The 14,795-nt window shown below is 37.2% G+C and overlaps 2 protein-coding genes across 2 annotated transcripts; both read right to left on the bottom strand.

The window, feature by feature from the left end:
- Positions 1–1,954: 1,954 nt before the first annotated feature.
- LOC136753866 (extracellular calcium-sensing receptor-like) lies at positions 1,955–5,273 on the bottom strand. The gene is made up of 4 exons (XM_066710248.1): positions 5,010–5,273; positions 3,569–3,778; positions 2,985–3,108; positions 1,955–2,865 (listed from the first exon to the last, which is right to left on the bottom strand). Exons 1-4 carry the CDS (start codon positions 5,271–5,273, stop codon positions 1,955–1,957), a joined length of 1,509 nt encoding a protein of 502 aa, XP_066566345.1.
- A 4,211-nt stretch (positions 5,274–9,484) lies between these two features.
- Positions 9,485–12,787, bottom strand: LOC136754100 (extracellular calcium-sensing receptor-like). The gene is made up of 5 exons (XM_066710429.1): positions 12,515–12,787; positions 11,423–12,253; positions 10,950–11,177; positions 10,678–10,801; positions 9,485–10,395 (listed from the first exon to the last, which is right to left on the bottom strand). Exons 1-5 carry the CDS (start codon positions 12,770–12,772, stop codon positions 9,485–9,487), a joined length of 2,352 nt encoding a protein of 783 aa, XP_066566526.1. The 5' UTR covers positions 12,773–12,787.
- Positions 12,788–14,795: the final 2,008 nt, after the last annotated feature.

The following is a 14,795-nucleotide window of genomic DNA, read 5'->3' as shown; positions in this document are numbered from 1 at the left end:
ACGCAGGCTCTCATGGAGATAATCCTACATGGTAGAGAACTAGGCCTATGCTTTATCTTAGAATATTTTACAATATGATAGAGATGCCTTTTCTTTTATAAGGAGGATGTCTAATGTTGTGCGAAACACACATCCTGTCTACGATTTATTCCACATTATGAATCTATCTGATATGCAGGTTACGAATCATATCCTGATGGAACTGATATTGGATCCTTATAACCTAGGGCAGAAAACAAAAACAATCTGAGATGCACTCTAAAAGCTCCAGGAAATTGCAGGTGGCCACTACACCTTCCATAAGACAGCTCAAATATTTGCTAAGGCATTGGTTGCCCCACAGGCACTCCTTCCCTGGTTCGCCCGTCTGGCGCATGTTGTTGGGCACAAGGGCAAAGGGAGAATGTGCAAATCAGTCTTTTAAATTGGTTTGCCCCAGTGATTATAGTAACAGCTTAGCAATATTGTAGAACTTGCCACATTTGTCAAGCTCATAATCCTGGGAAGGGAGGTAAATTCACAAAATCATGCCTTTTTTCATATGCAAATAGATTGTGTTCAAATGTCTAAATGTTATGAATATATACTTGTAATAATGGATATGTTTTCTAAATGGGTAGAAGCCTATCCCTGTAGGATATGATGCAGTAATAGTAGCAAAATTCTGTTAAGGGACTTATGAGACTCCCCGTGACTCCTACATTGTCTGTAAGGAAGATGGACATCCACTTGATGGATGATACTATGTTGTCTTTTTGTATGGGACTAATACAGGCAATCAATGCTGTCCATTCACAGTAAAAGCTGCCCAGACTGAACCAGCCCAGCAGGACTGTCACCCATTTCAACCAGGTGACCATGTGTACATCAAAGTACACAAGAGAAAGTCCTCTCTGCAGTCCAGGAGGGCAGGGCCTTACCAGGTGCTCCTGAACACCCACACAGCTGTGAAGTGCCAAGGGAAAACAACATGGATCTACTCTTCATAAAGCAAACTTGCCCATCCGAGGTTTTCCTTCCCTCTAAAATACCTAAGGGTGGCGTAGTCGCTTAGCAGGGGAGCTGGTGTCATGTAACACCCTGGATCTATCTGCAGTGTAGGTGGCCTCGGCAAGGAGATTTTTGTTTTCAGTATTCTTTTTTGTTTGGCAAAAATAAATAAATCTGTATGCTGTATCTAGTGGAATATGGTCTTGATGTCAGCTGTTTAATACATGGTTAATTGCTTTCATATTATACACAGTGGCTTGTTGACTGAATTATATTATTATTAAATGGAAAGCAAGTTCTGCCATAGGCAGAAACAGAAGAGTTTAGCTATAAATGACCTGTAAGTTATAAAATCCTATAATTACCTCATCAATGCAAATAAATAATTTAGTTCATTATGAAATTCTCTGTTCATAGTGTAATTAAAATCACTGAGAGAAGATTTTACTTAAATGTATGTCAGCTTGTACCAGGTAGAACCATAATCAGTTGCTATTGTGCATACAGACAAAAGATTAGCCCACAAATTATCTCTTATTAATCATAATTAAAAATACAGTGTGTTGCAATAGTTTGCAGTTGTATCATTATAATATAAATTAAAAGGCTCTTTTACCTAAAAAAATATGTATGCCCTATATATTGTTGAGATCCCTCAATATGTATCCAATCAACATCTCTGAAGCAGACCTCTGACCACCCTGCTCCCCACTGCTCCTACAGCAGAGCGAAAAACCGGATACACCAGAATACCATTCCCCTGAGGTAGGGGGTTTGTACACCTTACCAAGTCCACAGAGGGATTTAAGCACCACAAGAGACTCATTGATAAATGCACAGTTAACAGAAAACAAAACACAACCATTCACACTAAACTTCATTTACACATTTTAAAATCTGTTACTTTGGTTTTATTGGTCACAGTAATAAATATGCATAGGCTATAATTAAATTGATGATGTAGCTATTTGTTGACAGGATCTCTTCCCATTAAAAACTTCTTGGTATTGTTTTCTGGTTTCAGTAAAATAATGTAGCACTTTGGGGCAAAGATGCACCCTAGGAGGCCGAAGCTGGAAGACAAAATTGCAAATATTTCCACGGCTACCATGTACTTGCCCGGAGAGCTAATGTAAGGTGGGATGAAGGCGATCCACACTGCGCAGAATATAAGCATGCTGAATGTGATGAATTTTGCTTCATTGAAGTTGTCTGGCAGGTTTCGAGCCAAGAAAGCCAACACGAAGCAGATGCCAGCCAGCAAACCGATGTAACCCAGCACACAACCGAAGGCTACAAAAGACCCCACTGCACACTCAAGGATGATTTTCGAACTCTGATAGCTGGTGTTCTTGTTCGGCTGTGGTGGGCTGAGGGAAAGCCAGATTGCACAGATGACAACCTGGATTAATGTAAAGACAACAACGCTGCCCCTCTGCTGCGTGGGCCCAAACCACTTCATGACATCATTGCCTGGGAGATTAGCCTTGAAAGCCATCAGGACCACAATAGTTTTGATGAGAATACACGAAATGCAAAGAACAAAACTGACCCCAAAGACCATGTGTTGCACTTTGCAGGACCAAATGGATGGTTTTCCAATGAAGAACAAGGAGCAAAGGAAGCACAGCGTTAAGGAGAACAGCAGCAAGAAACTCAGCTCCGAGTTGTTTGCCCGGACAATCGGGGTGTTTTTGTAATAGAGGAAGACGATCCCTACCGCCACGGTCACACTTGTCCCAAACAGAGCTACAGTGGTAAGCGTGATGCCCATGGTGTCTTCAAATGAGAGAAACTCAATGGCTCGAGCAATGCACTCATTCCTGTAGACATTGGACCAGAATTCCAAGGGGCATTTGTCACATTGCAGGGAATCTGTAAAATAAATATGTATTCAACATACACTGCCCAACAAACAGCACAGTAGTAAAACTGCGATTGTAACAGCAGACAACAGCTGAAATCCCGTTGATTTGCTGCAATATATATCTTACCTGTGGTGTTGCTGATTTCTCCATCTGCACAAAAAATGCAGTCAAAGCAGCAAATGGGCTCCCCTTTCCTGGCAGCTTTCCTGGTTCCTGGGGGACAGTTTTCTGAGCAGATTGATACAGGTACCTGCTCACAGACAGTGGGAAAGGAGCATTAACACTGGCTGATGTCACCTGCAATCTGCATTTTGGTTTTAATGTGTGCCTTCATATCATATCTGCTCAATCCCTGATGCAGTCAGTCAATGTCCAATTCTTGCTATTCCTACATCACAAGCTATACTTTTACAGTACAGGGTTAAAAGCAGATCCAAAAGTGATGTCTGCAAGTATTCCATAATCACATGACTTCAGCAAATTAGCTAACATATGGTAAGCTCAGGACACTCCGTCAGGCCTGCAAACTTGAAGAGAATACAAATATAGGCTGTGCAAAACAAAGCCACCTCATAAACTGCAGACAAAAGAGGGCATGCATCCTGCTTTGTTCTCACGTTACACTAATGTAAAAAATGCACAATAGCGGCTAGACATCTGTTCAGTCTTCCCAGGAGCAAGCAGGCTGTCCTAACAATTAGTACTAATACCTTTTTGACACCTGTAGTCCAAACAATAGCAGTTTCGTTGATTCGCCATTCAGGTCCATCAACCCGTCCAACAGTGACATACTCCATAGACCCGGTGTGGCTCCTCTGCCAGTTTACAATGTCATACACTACTCGACTGTCGCCCTTGTCAAAGTAAACAACTTCTCCTAGTTTGTTGGTGAATCGTACTTGATTTAAATAATGCATGAGCTGTGAACACATTAAAACAGAAAAAGAAACATAATTATTAAACACAGATCAGTACTGCACTTCTGTTAAGCCTAGAAAGCATTCTGATTTTTCATTACTCCGAAACTTTAGCATAATATATTGTTTTAAATTGATTTAAGTACCTGCCCAGGTTTCAAATTGTAAATATCGCCACAAGATCCATTCATGAAGGGGCCACTTCCGTTTTTGCATGCCTGCAGATTATGTAATGCATGGGCGACAGCATACACAGCTTTGTAAACATTATATGTAATTCGTAACTGGGACACATCGGTGAAAGTGTTTTTCACAGTTCGTAGATTTTCTGATCCACTACATAATGGCTGGTTGTTTAATGTGGAATTATTTTCTTGCTCTAATTTACAGTTGAATGATGTTTCCCACAGCTCCCTGAAAAATACATTGTTGGGGAATTTTGAGGGATGGAGATTGACAAGAAAGTTCTGCATCCCTGGGATGTCCACCCGCCTGACAGCAACACCAAGAACTCCCATTGTCACAGAAGATAAGTCTGTGTTGAAAATTAAGGGACTGGTGCTCCAAGCTTCACTAGCTAGGAACTGTCGATCCGTGATGTTTTGTTTCACAAGTTCATGAAAGACAAACTCCGCATCTATGTTCCCAGCGAAGATCACTATCACCTTTGCGGTCGACCGTTTAATGACACCTGCAATGCGGACAGCGTCTCTCTGGGTGTACACTGGAGACATAGTCTCAAAAAAGGCGATGCAGCTGCCAGCATTTTTAACTTCTTCAACAAAGGTCTGAATACCTAGTATCCCATAATCGTTGTCAATGGCAATTGCTCCTACCCAGGACCATCCAAAATGTTTGGCTAGGTATGCCATTGTTTGAGCCTGATAAAAGTCACTGGGTATTGTTCTGAAGAAGTTAGGAAACGCCCGTTTGTTGCTTAGGCAAGCACATGAAGCAGAATAACTCACCTGCATATGAAATACAAACTTGAAAAATTGAAATCAATTAGAATACACATTTACATAGAAGTATTATATATTTCCTCTCATAATTTGCCAGAACTGAAAAACAGAGAATACATACGACCACTTTTGATTCATAATAATAATTTACAAAAAATATCTAAATACTTTTAGTTTGTTTTTGTTTTATTTATTGTTTTACTAACACGTGACAATGAGAAAATAAACATTGGCATCTAACCATAATTTTGTCTTAAAATGGTGCCCCTTACCAAAGGAACTTCAAACGGCCCCAATGTTTGAGATAATATGATGCATTGTGTCGAGGCCGTGTCTCCGATTATTACAGAGACTCCTCCTGATCCAGTGCATATGCTGCTGGGATATGTGTTTCTCTGTCTGCTGACAAGTGAAATGGCTCCCCTCAGTGCCATGGGATATTTTCCACAGCTGTCATGTATCTTGTAGCCAAGTCTGACATCAGGAAGAAGACTAGAATCTTGGTTAATCTCCTCTATTGCAAAAATCATCCCCATTGTCCAACGAAAAGATCTGTAATTTAAACTTTTAAACAGAGACAAACATACATATATATTAATAACATACTCCAATATGTAACAATATACTAACATTCTGTTATATTTATATATTTATATATATTTTGCAGATAAAGGCATATCATTTTCCTTTGCATGCTATAAATCTTAAACTATATTATTGGAATATTTTATATATATATATATATATACACACACACACACAGATATACATAACTCAAGCATGTCTTTCAGCTTCCTGCAGAACATAAATATTTATATTGTCAAACAACAACAATTATAATAATAATAACTACTTCATGCAGTATGACAATTCTGGGGCAGCTCCATATGACACTTCCTTCACAAATACTGTGTCATAATTATGGAAGAGTCCTCCAAGGATAACGTCCCCATCCTGGTAGAGACTTGGCAAACTAGCATCGTCCCACAATGTACACGCTTCTTGTACGGCTGCAGGTGAAGAGAAGCTTTGTAGGATAAGCAGTGAAGTTAAAATATCCAGGGCCATGGCACGCACTCTGCTGCAGAAAATAAAGTGCGGTGCTTTTTGCCTATTGCCCTTCTGAAAGGCTACAAGAAAATACTCAACACTTCAAATACCAAAGGTTTATAATGATCAAGTGCCTCCCAATAGACTTCAGAAAATTATATGTTAGAAAGTTTAATAAAGAATCTAGGAGTGGCACATGGGCCCAACCAGCTAGGGCTTGTGTTTCCTTTCCCAGGAGTGAATGTCTTGTCCTTGGGCATGACTGTCATTGAGCAGTGTGTGTGGGAGGGAGGGAGGGTTAATGGGCAGTTGGAAATTGTGTACAAGTTTTTTCAATGATTTTTCAATTTCCATTAGGACTAATTTGTGACCACATGGGGGTTTGAAAGAATAAACATGTTTTGATCAATATATTTATTAATATAGTAACAACAGAGCATATATACTCTAAAGCTGAGATGTTGCTGCTTATGTACCATAAACTTTTTCTTTAAAGTCTCTATAATTTGAACTTTAGGTCACACAGGAAGGCACAAATTGACAGCCTACCCCAGTGGACCTGTTTTGCATTATCCCTGCTTTGTATAAAACAGGGCTCAGGTGTTTACTCTTTGAGACATTACTACATATTTCACAAGCAATTAGCTGCTATTTTCCAAGGAATCCATGTGTAAATGCACCATTAAGCATGAACAAGCTCAAGTGGAAAGAGGATTGTGTGCAATGGCGACCATAACCAAGCTCCACTGGGACATGGGGCAATTTTGTTTTCAAAATGCAGTCAAGTACCTTAAGTGCAAATCTCTGGTGGTACAAGACACTTTAATAAATGTCACATAGTTGTACTTTTCGAATCGGTTAGTTTTAAACTCACAGCAGGGTGTATTCTACATTCAGGATAAAGATAAAGGATAAAGGATATTTATTTGATTCCCTGCTTCAAAGAGAAAATATGATATGTAGAAATATGTTTAGACCTATTATAGGAATGAATAAGTTGTGCATTGTTAACCCCTGCATGTGCTGTTTACACTAAAAGTTTGTTCTCCAAAGGTATAGCTTAGATCTAATATAAAATGTACTTAAAACATTGAATGTACAATTAGGTTAATCATCTAAAAAACAATCATGTTTTGATGTTTGAGAATTTTACTGCATTAGTAAGAGAATGTGCAGGTTCACAAAGTATATTGTCTCCAGAACGGATCAAACAAGAATTGTAGTTTTATAATTTGTTAAATTGTCTGTAACCTTCTGAAATAATAATACAGTTGTTTCCATCATGAAATTATTTGCTGTTGGTTATGGAGGACTATTCATGCCAAAATTAAAAATAATTTCACAAAGATAATAATACATTAATAGATAAATATTGAAATAAATACACAAATTAATGTTGAAATAAATCAATAAATGAACATTTATATACTTATATCAACATGTATTAATTCATGTAATTATTTAAACAATAATTAATTAATTAATTAACATATTCATGTTTCTATTTCAACATTTATGATTTCCCATTGGACACTTTGCTATTTAGATTTCTCAGTGCACCTTTACATTTCGAAGCTTGTTCTCCTATTGGTGCCAACATTTTTAAGAATTAAATGCTTAAATAAATTTTGAAATAAATACATAAATTATTTAATGTTGAAATAAATTCATAAATGTTGAAATTAATGAATAAATACAGAAATAATGTTGAAATATATACTGAAATGTATACATTTATTTAATCATTTATTTGTTTATTTCAATATATGTTTATTTATATAATCCTTTCATTGTCGACCATTCAATAATAGTCCATGAAAATGCTATTGGTTCGTACTAGGTTTTGTCCCTCCCAGCCAGGGAATAGCATGAATTGTAAACTGTAAGCGAGTATCATTTGCAGACAAAACTGCAAATGTGAAAAGCATATCGCAAGAGAGCAGAATGGAACAATGGAAAAACACAGATGTAGAAAATGTAAAAATGTAGTTTTAAGTTTTATCCTATTTCTGGTTCCTCTTACTTTATGCAGTCCTTAAATAAATTGTATTATCCCTTCAAAAAAGAAAGTGCTGTTGCTGTTCACTATTTTTAGGTGACCCAGCATAATTTTGTAACCAGTATTTGTGCAATGTAATAAGAAATGTAAATGCTCACATAAATGTAAATAGGAAAGCAGTAAATGGGAAATAAATTAAAGAATAAATATTTAGATGCATACATTCATTAATCAATTTTGAAATTGACAAACATAATTGTTTAAATTAATACATGAATAAATAAATAAATAGATCACTGTCCATGTATTTATTTATTTCAACATTTATTTATTTTGATTGATTGATTTCAACATTTATTTTTTTGTGTATTCTTGTATTATTTTCTCTGTGTATTTATATTTAATGCTGTCATGGATAGTCCTCCATAATTAGTATCAAAGCAATAATAACAATAAAAGTAATTTAAATTATATTGCATACAATGCAATTGTGAGTACTATGAAAAATGTACAGTAAACCTTTACAAAATTGTACAGGCTGTAGTACTAAAAATGTGTTCACATGCAATTTTATTAACAATTTTCATTTGCCTTTTGTTTAGTTTTTTGCTGTAAATTACAAATTTGTTTTATAATATGTACAGCACAGTCTAACCCATAACAACATAATTAAGGAATACTAAGATTTATTTTTAAATAGAACACATCTTTACACAAGATTTATATAGAGATGTACAGATATTACTTTTTCTGTACACTTCATTTACAGCCTAAGAAGTAAATCTCCAGCTCAGACCGGGGCCCGGAATCTGTTTGCAGGACTGAATCATCAGTGTAAAAGTGATCATTATGTAATGATGTGCAAGCTCCTTCAGGCAATCCCCTGTCCTCCATGCCTGCCCCGTTAATATGGTTTAGGTATCCAGCGATGTAGGAACCAGTGGAGTGTCTGTTTACTGTGGGATTCTGTGCTGGGGGCTTGTTTCGCAGGACTACTCCAGCTGTGCTGCAGCGGTCGGGGACTTTTTGCTTGCTGGCCTCTTGCCTCTCTTTTGCTAGGTTGGTGATGTGACGTACCCTGCTCTGGTTTCTGTTTGAAACATCATGGGGTACTCTTTACTTTTAGGGAAAACAAAATTAAACACCTGTAAAGATATATTACCTATATTTCAAAACTGGAAAACACTGTCAGTGAATTATTTTGGACTTTAGAACCTTACAGATTATTATTATTATATGTCTTAGAAGACACCCTTATCCTTACAATATATTTTTCATATTTTGTACAAACAATTGCCTATTTATTTGGCTGCATTCTCTCCAGGGACAATCTAGGTACCTTGCTCAGGGGTACAACAGCAGCATCCTCCACCTGGGATTGAGCCCATGACCTTCCAATCAGGAGTACAGAGCCCTAACCACTACTACACACTGCTGCCCAGATTTAAAATTGAGATAATATATTTTCCAGTAGAGAGGGATTATCCTTGAGGTCCAATACAAATGTTTGCTGGTGGTGTAAAAATGAAACAGGATTTCAAAAGAAAAAAACTTATCTTACATACAACATTAATTCAAAACTGATATGACTGATATTATTATTTATTATTATCACTTATTATCACGTTTAAGGAATACAAAAATAAATAAACAGCTGTATTTTGTAAATAATTTTACTTAACAGTACAAGAAGACAATTTACTTTTGAGGAGCTGCTCTCCCCATGAGGGCTTTTTTGGTGTTTTTCTCTGGACGAAGCAGAATAATGTAACATTTTGGAGCAAAGATCGCAATGAGGAGACCGAAGCTTGAAGCCAAGATGGCAAATATCTCGACAGCGTCCGAGTATTTCCCTGGAGAGCTGACATACGCTGGAATGAAAGCGATCCAAACTGCACAGAAGATGAGCATGCTGAAAGTGATGAACTTGGCTTCATTAAAGTTATCTGGCAGATTTCTGGCCAGGAAAGCCAGCAGAAAGCACACACTGGCTAGCAAGCCTATGTACCCAAGCAAGCAGCTAAATCCAGTGATGGATCCAACGTTACACTCAAAAATGATTTTTGAGTTTTGATACTTGTTGTTCTTAAAGGGCAAAGGAGGGGCCACTGTCAGCCATATGATACAGATCACAGCTTGGATTACTGTAAATACAAAGACAGTGCCTCTCTGTTGGGCAGCTCCAAACCATTTCATGACATTGTTATCAGGAAGTGTGGCTTTAAATGCCATTATGACAACAATAGTTTTGACGAGAATACAAGAGATACACAAAACAAAGCTGATCCCAAACACAACATGTCTCAGCATACAAGTCAAGTGCAGTGGCTGGCCAATAAAGAGCAACGAGCAAAGAAAGCAGAGAATCAATGAAAGCAACAGGAGGAAGCTCAATTCTGAGTTGTTGGCTTTTACAACTGGGGTGTTCCTGTAGTAAATGAACACGGCTAAAACTGCAGCTGATACACACGAGCCGAACAGAGAGATTGTTGTCAGAGAAATTCCCAGAGGCTCCTCATAGGAGAGAAACTCAATGTCCTTCAGCACACACTGGTCTCTTCTTGGGTTGGACCAGAAATCTGGTGGACATTTGACACACTCATAAGAATCTAAAAGTAAAAAAATATATATATATATATATATATATATATATATATATATATATATATATATAATAACCTAATTATTTAAATGTAATACTTGTGTGAAAGTGTATAAGCGATTAACATTTGTTATGTTTAAAAAAAAATATATATATATATATGTTCAAGTTACAAATCTCTAGGTAGATAGGATCAGACAGATATATACATTGATTTTATAATAACTTAAAATGCATTTACTTGCAAAATATGAGCAAACAAAAACAGAATATAAATTTTCCTGCATACCAGTGTGGTTGCTGATTTCTCCGTCTGCACAAGGTATACAGTCGAAACAGCAGAGTGGCTCCCCTTTCCTGGCTGCCTTTCTGGTTCCAGGCAGACAGCTTTCACTGCACACAGACCTGGGGGGCTAGAAAATAATAATAAAATCTTTACTCCATGCTGCAGTAATTTTATCAGATTTAAAGAAAGATATGATTATGTAATCTGTAATATATATTTAAATATAGTGCACTTCACATCTTCTTCATTGCAGCAAATCCACTTATAGGACATACAATGTTAGAGGCAAAGTTCCAGAAGATCTTGTCCTCTTGCAGTGTAAGTTCCTGTCCAGCAGGAGCCGACTCATCGAACAGACCGATTGTTTCTATTTTCACAGAGCCGTCGTCGGCCCTCTGCCAGTTCATCACATCATAGATTGCCAGAGCATCTCCATTCTCATCAAAGGACACCCTGTCTCCATACTGAGTAGTGAAGTTCACTCTCTTCAGGTAGTGCAGGAGCTTGTAAACGAAAAGCAAACAAAAAGTTTATCTAAATTACTTTCCAACAAGTGAACAGAAGAGGATACCCATGCAATTTAATTTTAATTTATTAAATTGACCAATTTACTGTTATATTTAATTAATTTAGATTATGTTGAAATATTGCTTTAATTAAAAAATAATTATGTTTTACTGAGTAAACATATTTGCTTGTGAATTTTCACAAAATCACACTGTGCGTACATCTGGAAAAGTTTTCTTACCTGCCAGGGCTGCACACGTGTGATGTCAGCACAGGAGTTATTTTCAAAGGGCCCTTTTCCTGATTCACAGGACATCAGATCATGAAGGGAATGTGCCAAGGCATACACTGCTTTATAAACAGTGTAGGAAGCCCTCAATTCTGACACGTCAGTATAGGCAGTCTGTGTACTCTCGATATCTTCTGATCCTGTACATATTCTGCTGCTTACCAGATCAGATGAACTCTGGTTATTTGTTTTCTCTGGGAATTTGCAATCAAACATTTTCTCCCAGAACCGGTTGATTAAATTGTTATAGGGATCATACATGGGGCGAATCTGAAGGAGAAAATCTTTCAGTCCAGGAATTTCTCCTCTGCGAATGGCGATTCCTATTGTCCCCCCAAGATAAGGCAGCAATTCTTTGGTATGGAACACAGGGGCAGCAGTCCAGGCTTCACTGGCAATCCACTGCCTAGCTTTGAGTTTCTGCCGAACAATTTCATCAGCCAAAGGAATCAAATAAGCTTCTGTGGAAAATATAACGATAACCTTTGCTGTTGATTTTTCAATGGTTCGGATGATTTTACGCACTTCAGACCTGTCATTGTTATGAGGGAGAATTTCGGTGAAAGCTGTACAGCCAAACATATTTAGCTCCTTCACAAAAGTCTTCATAGCATATAGTCCATAGTCATCATTGCTTGCTATGGCCCCAACCCAGGTCCATCCATAGTGCTTTATAATTTGAATCATGGCTTTGACTTGGAAAGCATCACTTGGAATAGTCCTGAAAAATGACGGGAACTCTTTTCTGTCACTCAAGCAAGAGCATGTGGCAAAATAGCTGACCTAGAAACAAAGATAAATCTCTGAATTAATGAGAAATAAGTCATCAAGATTTGAGTCACTTAACAATCAATAACATTTAGTATTTGTTTGAATGAAAAGACTGTTCAAAACTGTTAAAAAAATTATCATTTTTTATTTTGTATTAGCTTGTTTTAGTATTTACTATTGTACCTATCATGCACATAAACATTGTAAAATCCATATATTTGGGGATTATGTATCAATACCCCACTTTTAACCATTGACCACTATTAACCATACCAGGGGAATACGGAAAAGGCCCAGCATCCTCGATATGGCAATAGAATGTGTCGACCCAGGATCCCCAACAATGCCTAAGACTGGGGGTGTCCCTGTACAGCTGTAGTCAGTGAAAGTGTCACCCACTCCGCTGATCAGGGCTGTGGCTGCCCGAAACGCCACTGCCAGCTTCACACAGTTGTCAAACATCCTGTAGCCCAGAGTGATGTTAGGAAGAAGGGAAGGGTCTCTGTTTATTTCCTCAATAGCAAAAACCATGGTCTGTGCCCACTGGAATCCTGCAAAATCAAGACTGTAAGAAAATCAGTTAATTAAACTATCATAGGAATGCTATCTGTTCTGACTTCCTGTGGTGGTCAGGTTTACTTACCGCTCACATCTTAACTCTTCTGGTTTAGATGAAAAAGACAAAGCAGGATATTTTGTTATGAAGTGTACCTCAAATATCCCCCCCAAAATAATATCTCCATATTTGTATAACCCGTTCAAGTCAAATTGGCTTTGAATCTCACATCTCTGTTCAACAGCAACTTGGAAAACTAAACCCAGACTTAAAAATGTACAGAGAATGAATTGCATTGCTGCAATATAGTCTCTTCTGGTGCCAGAAGTCTCTGCTATATAGACATGGTCTAAATCCCTGGAGTTGATTATTGGTGACATCTCACGAGTTAACTCTTTGTATACAGTGATGGAGTAAACACGATTTGAAAGCATCGTTCTGTGCTAATGATCAGAAATGCATCACAGATCCACACATAATACATTAATAACTTGAGTTACTTTCAATTGTTATACACTATACATGCTTGAGACTTAACTGATTACACATACAGGTATATATATATATATATATATATATATATATACCTGTTGGCACACAATAATAAATAAAAGTGGTCTTACTGTGTCAGAAAAATACTTTGTGAAGAAATCTATCACTAAAATGTGGAATTGATGATTAATGATTAATTTTCTTTAATTGCATTTTATTTTTGCTGTTGTACTGTAAATCCTAATATTATTTCTACTATATTAATAGTATACAAGTATTACATTATGTCCTTACTGACTTTGCTAACTTACTTAATTATTTACTTACTTAATTAATGACTTCAATTTAATTGACTATGTTGCTGTGGGAAAACTGAAAGAAACTGACCTCTTGTGGTTAACTGAAATAGTTTTCAAACACATGCAAGCAGAACAATAGTGATACAGGGAATTGCAACAATATGATATTAATATTATAGTGACAGTGCTTACCTGTGGGCTGATAGTAAGGAACAGTGGGTTACCTGATGCTGTAAGGTAGCAACCTCTGTACCTCCAGCTTTCTCTCTGTGAATCTCCCTGAACTGGGAATTCAAAGCTGTGTGACACCTTATTTTCTCTACAAAGCTGCCTAAAGGTGGCAACCAGATGCAACAAGTTGGTTTTCTTGTGTCCTTTTCCCTGTAACTCACACTGCAGTCCCTGAGGACAGTGTTCTCATGAAGTCTGAATGAACACCAGAGCACCTCACTCACTCCTGTCAGCAGCTCCTTTATTATTATTATTATTATTTGTATTATGCTAGCTCTGCAACACCACCAATTGAAGCTGGCTTAATTTGAAATTTCTGTTTTAGGATTTATTTCTTTTTTAATTAGAGAGTACATCAATTAATTAATCAATTAAATTTTGATACTGGTAGATACATACTAACCTAAATAAAGAATGCCACAGTAGTTTGCAGATAGGAGGGGATTGTTTTTCTTCCCACACTGTTGTGCAGTTCTCTCTCTTGGGACACATAGCGGCCCCTTTAGCCCCAGTCTATCCTTTTACAGTGGATAAGGTGCAGGAGAGAGGAATGACTGCTTAGCTGTTAAAAAAGAGGCCCTTGTTGCCACACTCATGTGTTTTGTGTTGTTGTTTTTGTTATTTATTTTAATTCAAATTTGTTGTCATGAAGGAAGAGTGTTTTCTTGTGATACAGTGTGACATTTTCTCATGGCATCACGTGATTTACAGTGGAACATCAACAATAAGCATTTCCAAAGATTACACATTGTCCTAGCATGTCCAAATTAAAGCATATTTGTTTTAAATATAACTATACATCAATTCAAGGGTAATGACTATGTAACAACACACTTTAGTAAAGATTTGTTTTGCAATGTGTGTTCAGTGCTTCAGTAAGTTTTACAGTGCCACTGAGTGCCCACTGCCTGCTCAATAGGTTGCCCACAATTAAAAAAGGCCGTTATCTTGAATTGTGTACATACGTTACCCAGAG

The sequence above is a fragment of the Amia ocellicauda genome, chromosome 7 (genome assembly GCF_036373705.1).
Source record: "Amia ocellicauda isolate fAmiCal2 chromosome 7, fAmiCal2.hap1, whole genome shotgun sequence".
Lineage (NCBI taxonomy): Eukaryota > Metazoa > Chordata > Actinopteri > Amiiformes > Amiidae > Amia > Amia ocellicauda.
Note: the sequence above shows the minus strand (reverse complement) of the source record. Positions and strands in the feature narration are given on the sequence as shown.

What these genes read in the sequence shown, in the direction of transcription:
- LOC136753866 (XM_066710248.1), bottom strand. Translation starts at nt 5,273, where the DNA reads ATGGGGATGATTTTTGCAATAGAGGAGATTAACCAAGATTCTAGTCTT. An exon ending in GGCCGTTTGAAGTTCCTTTG is followed by an intron (nt 3,779 to 5,009) that starts GTAAGGGGCACC and finishes ATGTGTTCACAG; the next exon opens with CTCATGCATTATTTAAATCA. An exon ending in AGAAATCAGCAACACCACAG is followed by an intron (nt 2,866 to 2,984) that starts GTAAGATATATA and finishes TTTATTTTACAG; the next exon opens with ATTCCCTGCAATGTGACAAA.
- LOC136754100 (XM_066710429.1), bottom strand. Translation starts at nt 12,772, where the DNA reads ATGGTTTTTGCTATTGAGGAAATAAACAGAGACCCTTCCCTTCTTCCT. An exon ending in CACGTGTGCAGCCCTGGCAG is followed by an intron (nt 11,178 to 11,422) that starts GTAAGAAAACTT and finishes TTCGTTTACAAG; the next exon opens with CTCCTGCACTACCTGAAGAG. An exon ending in AGAAATCAGCAACCACACTG is followed by an intron (nt 10,396 to 10,677) that starts GTATGCAGGAAA and finishes TTTTACTTTTAG; the next exon opens with ATTCTTATGAGTGTGTCAAA.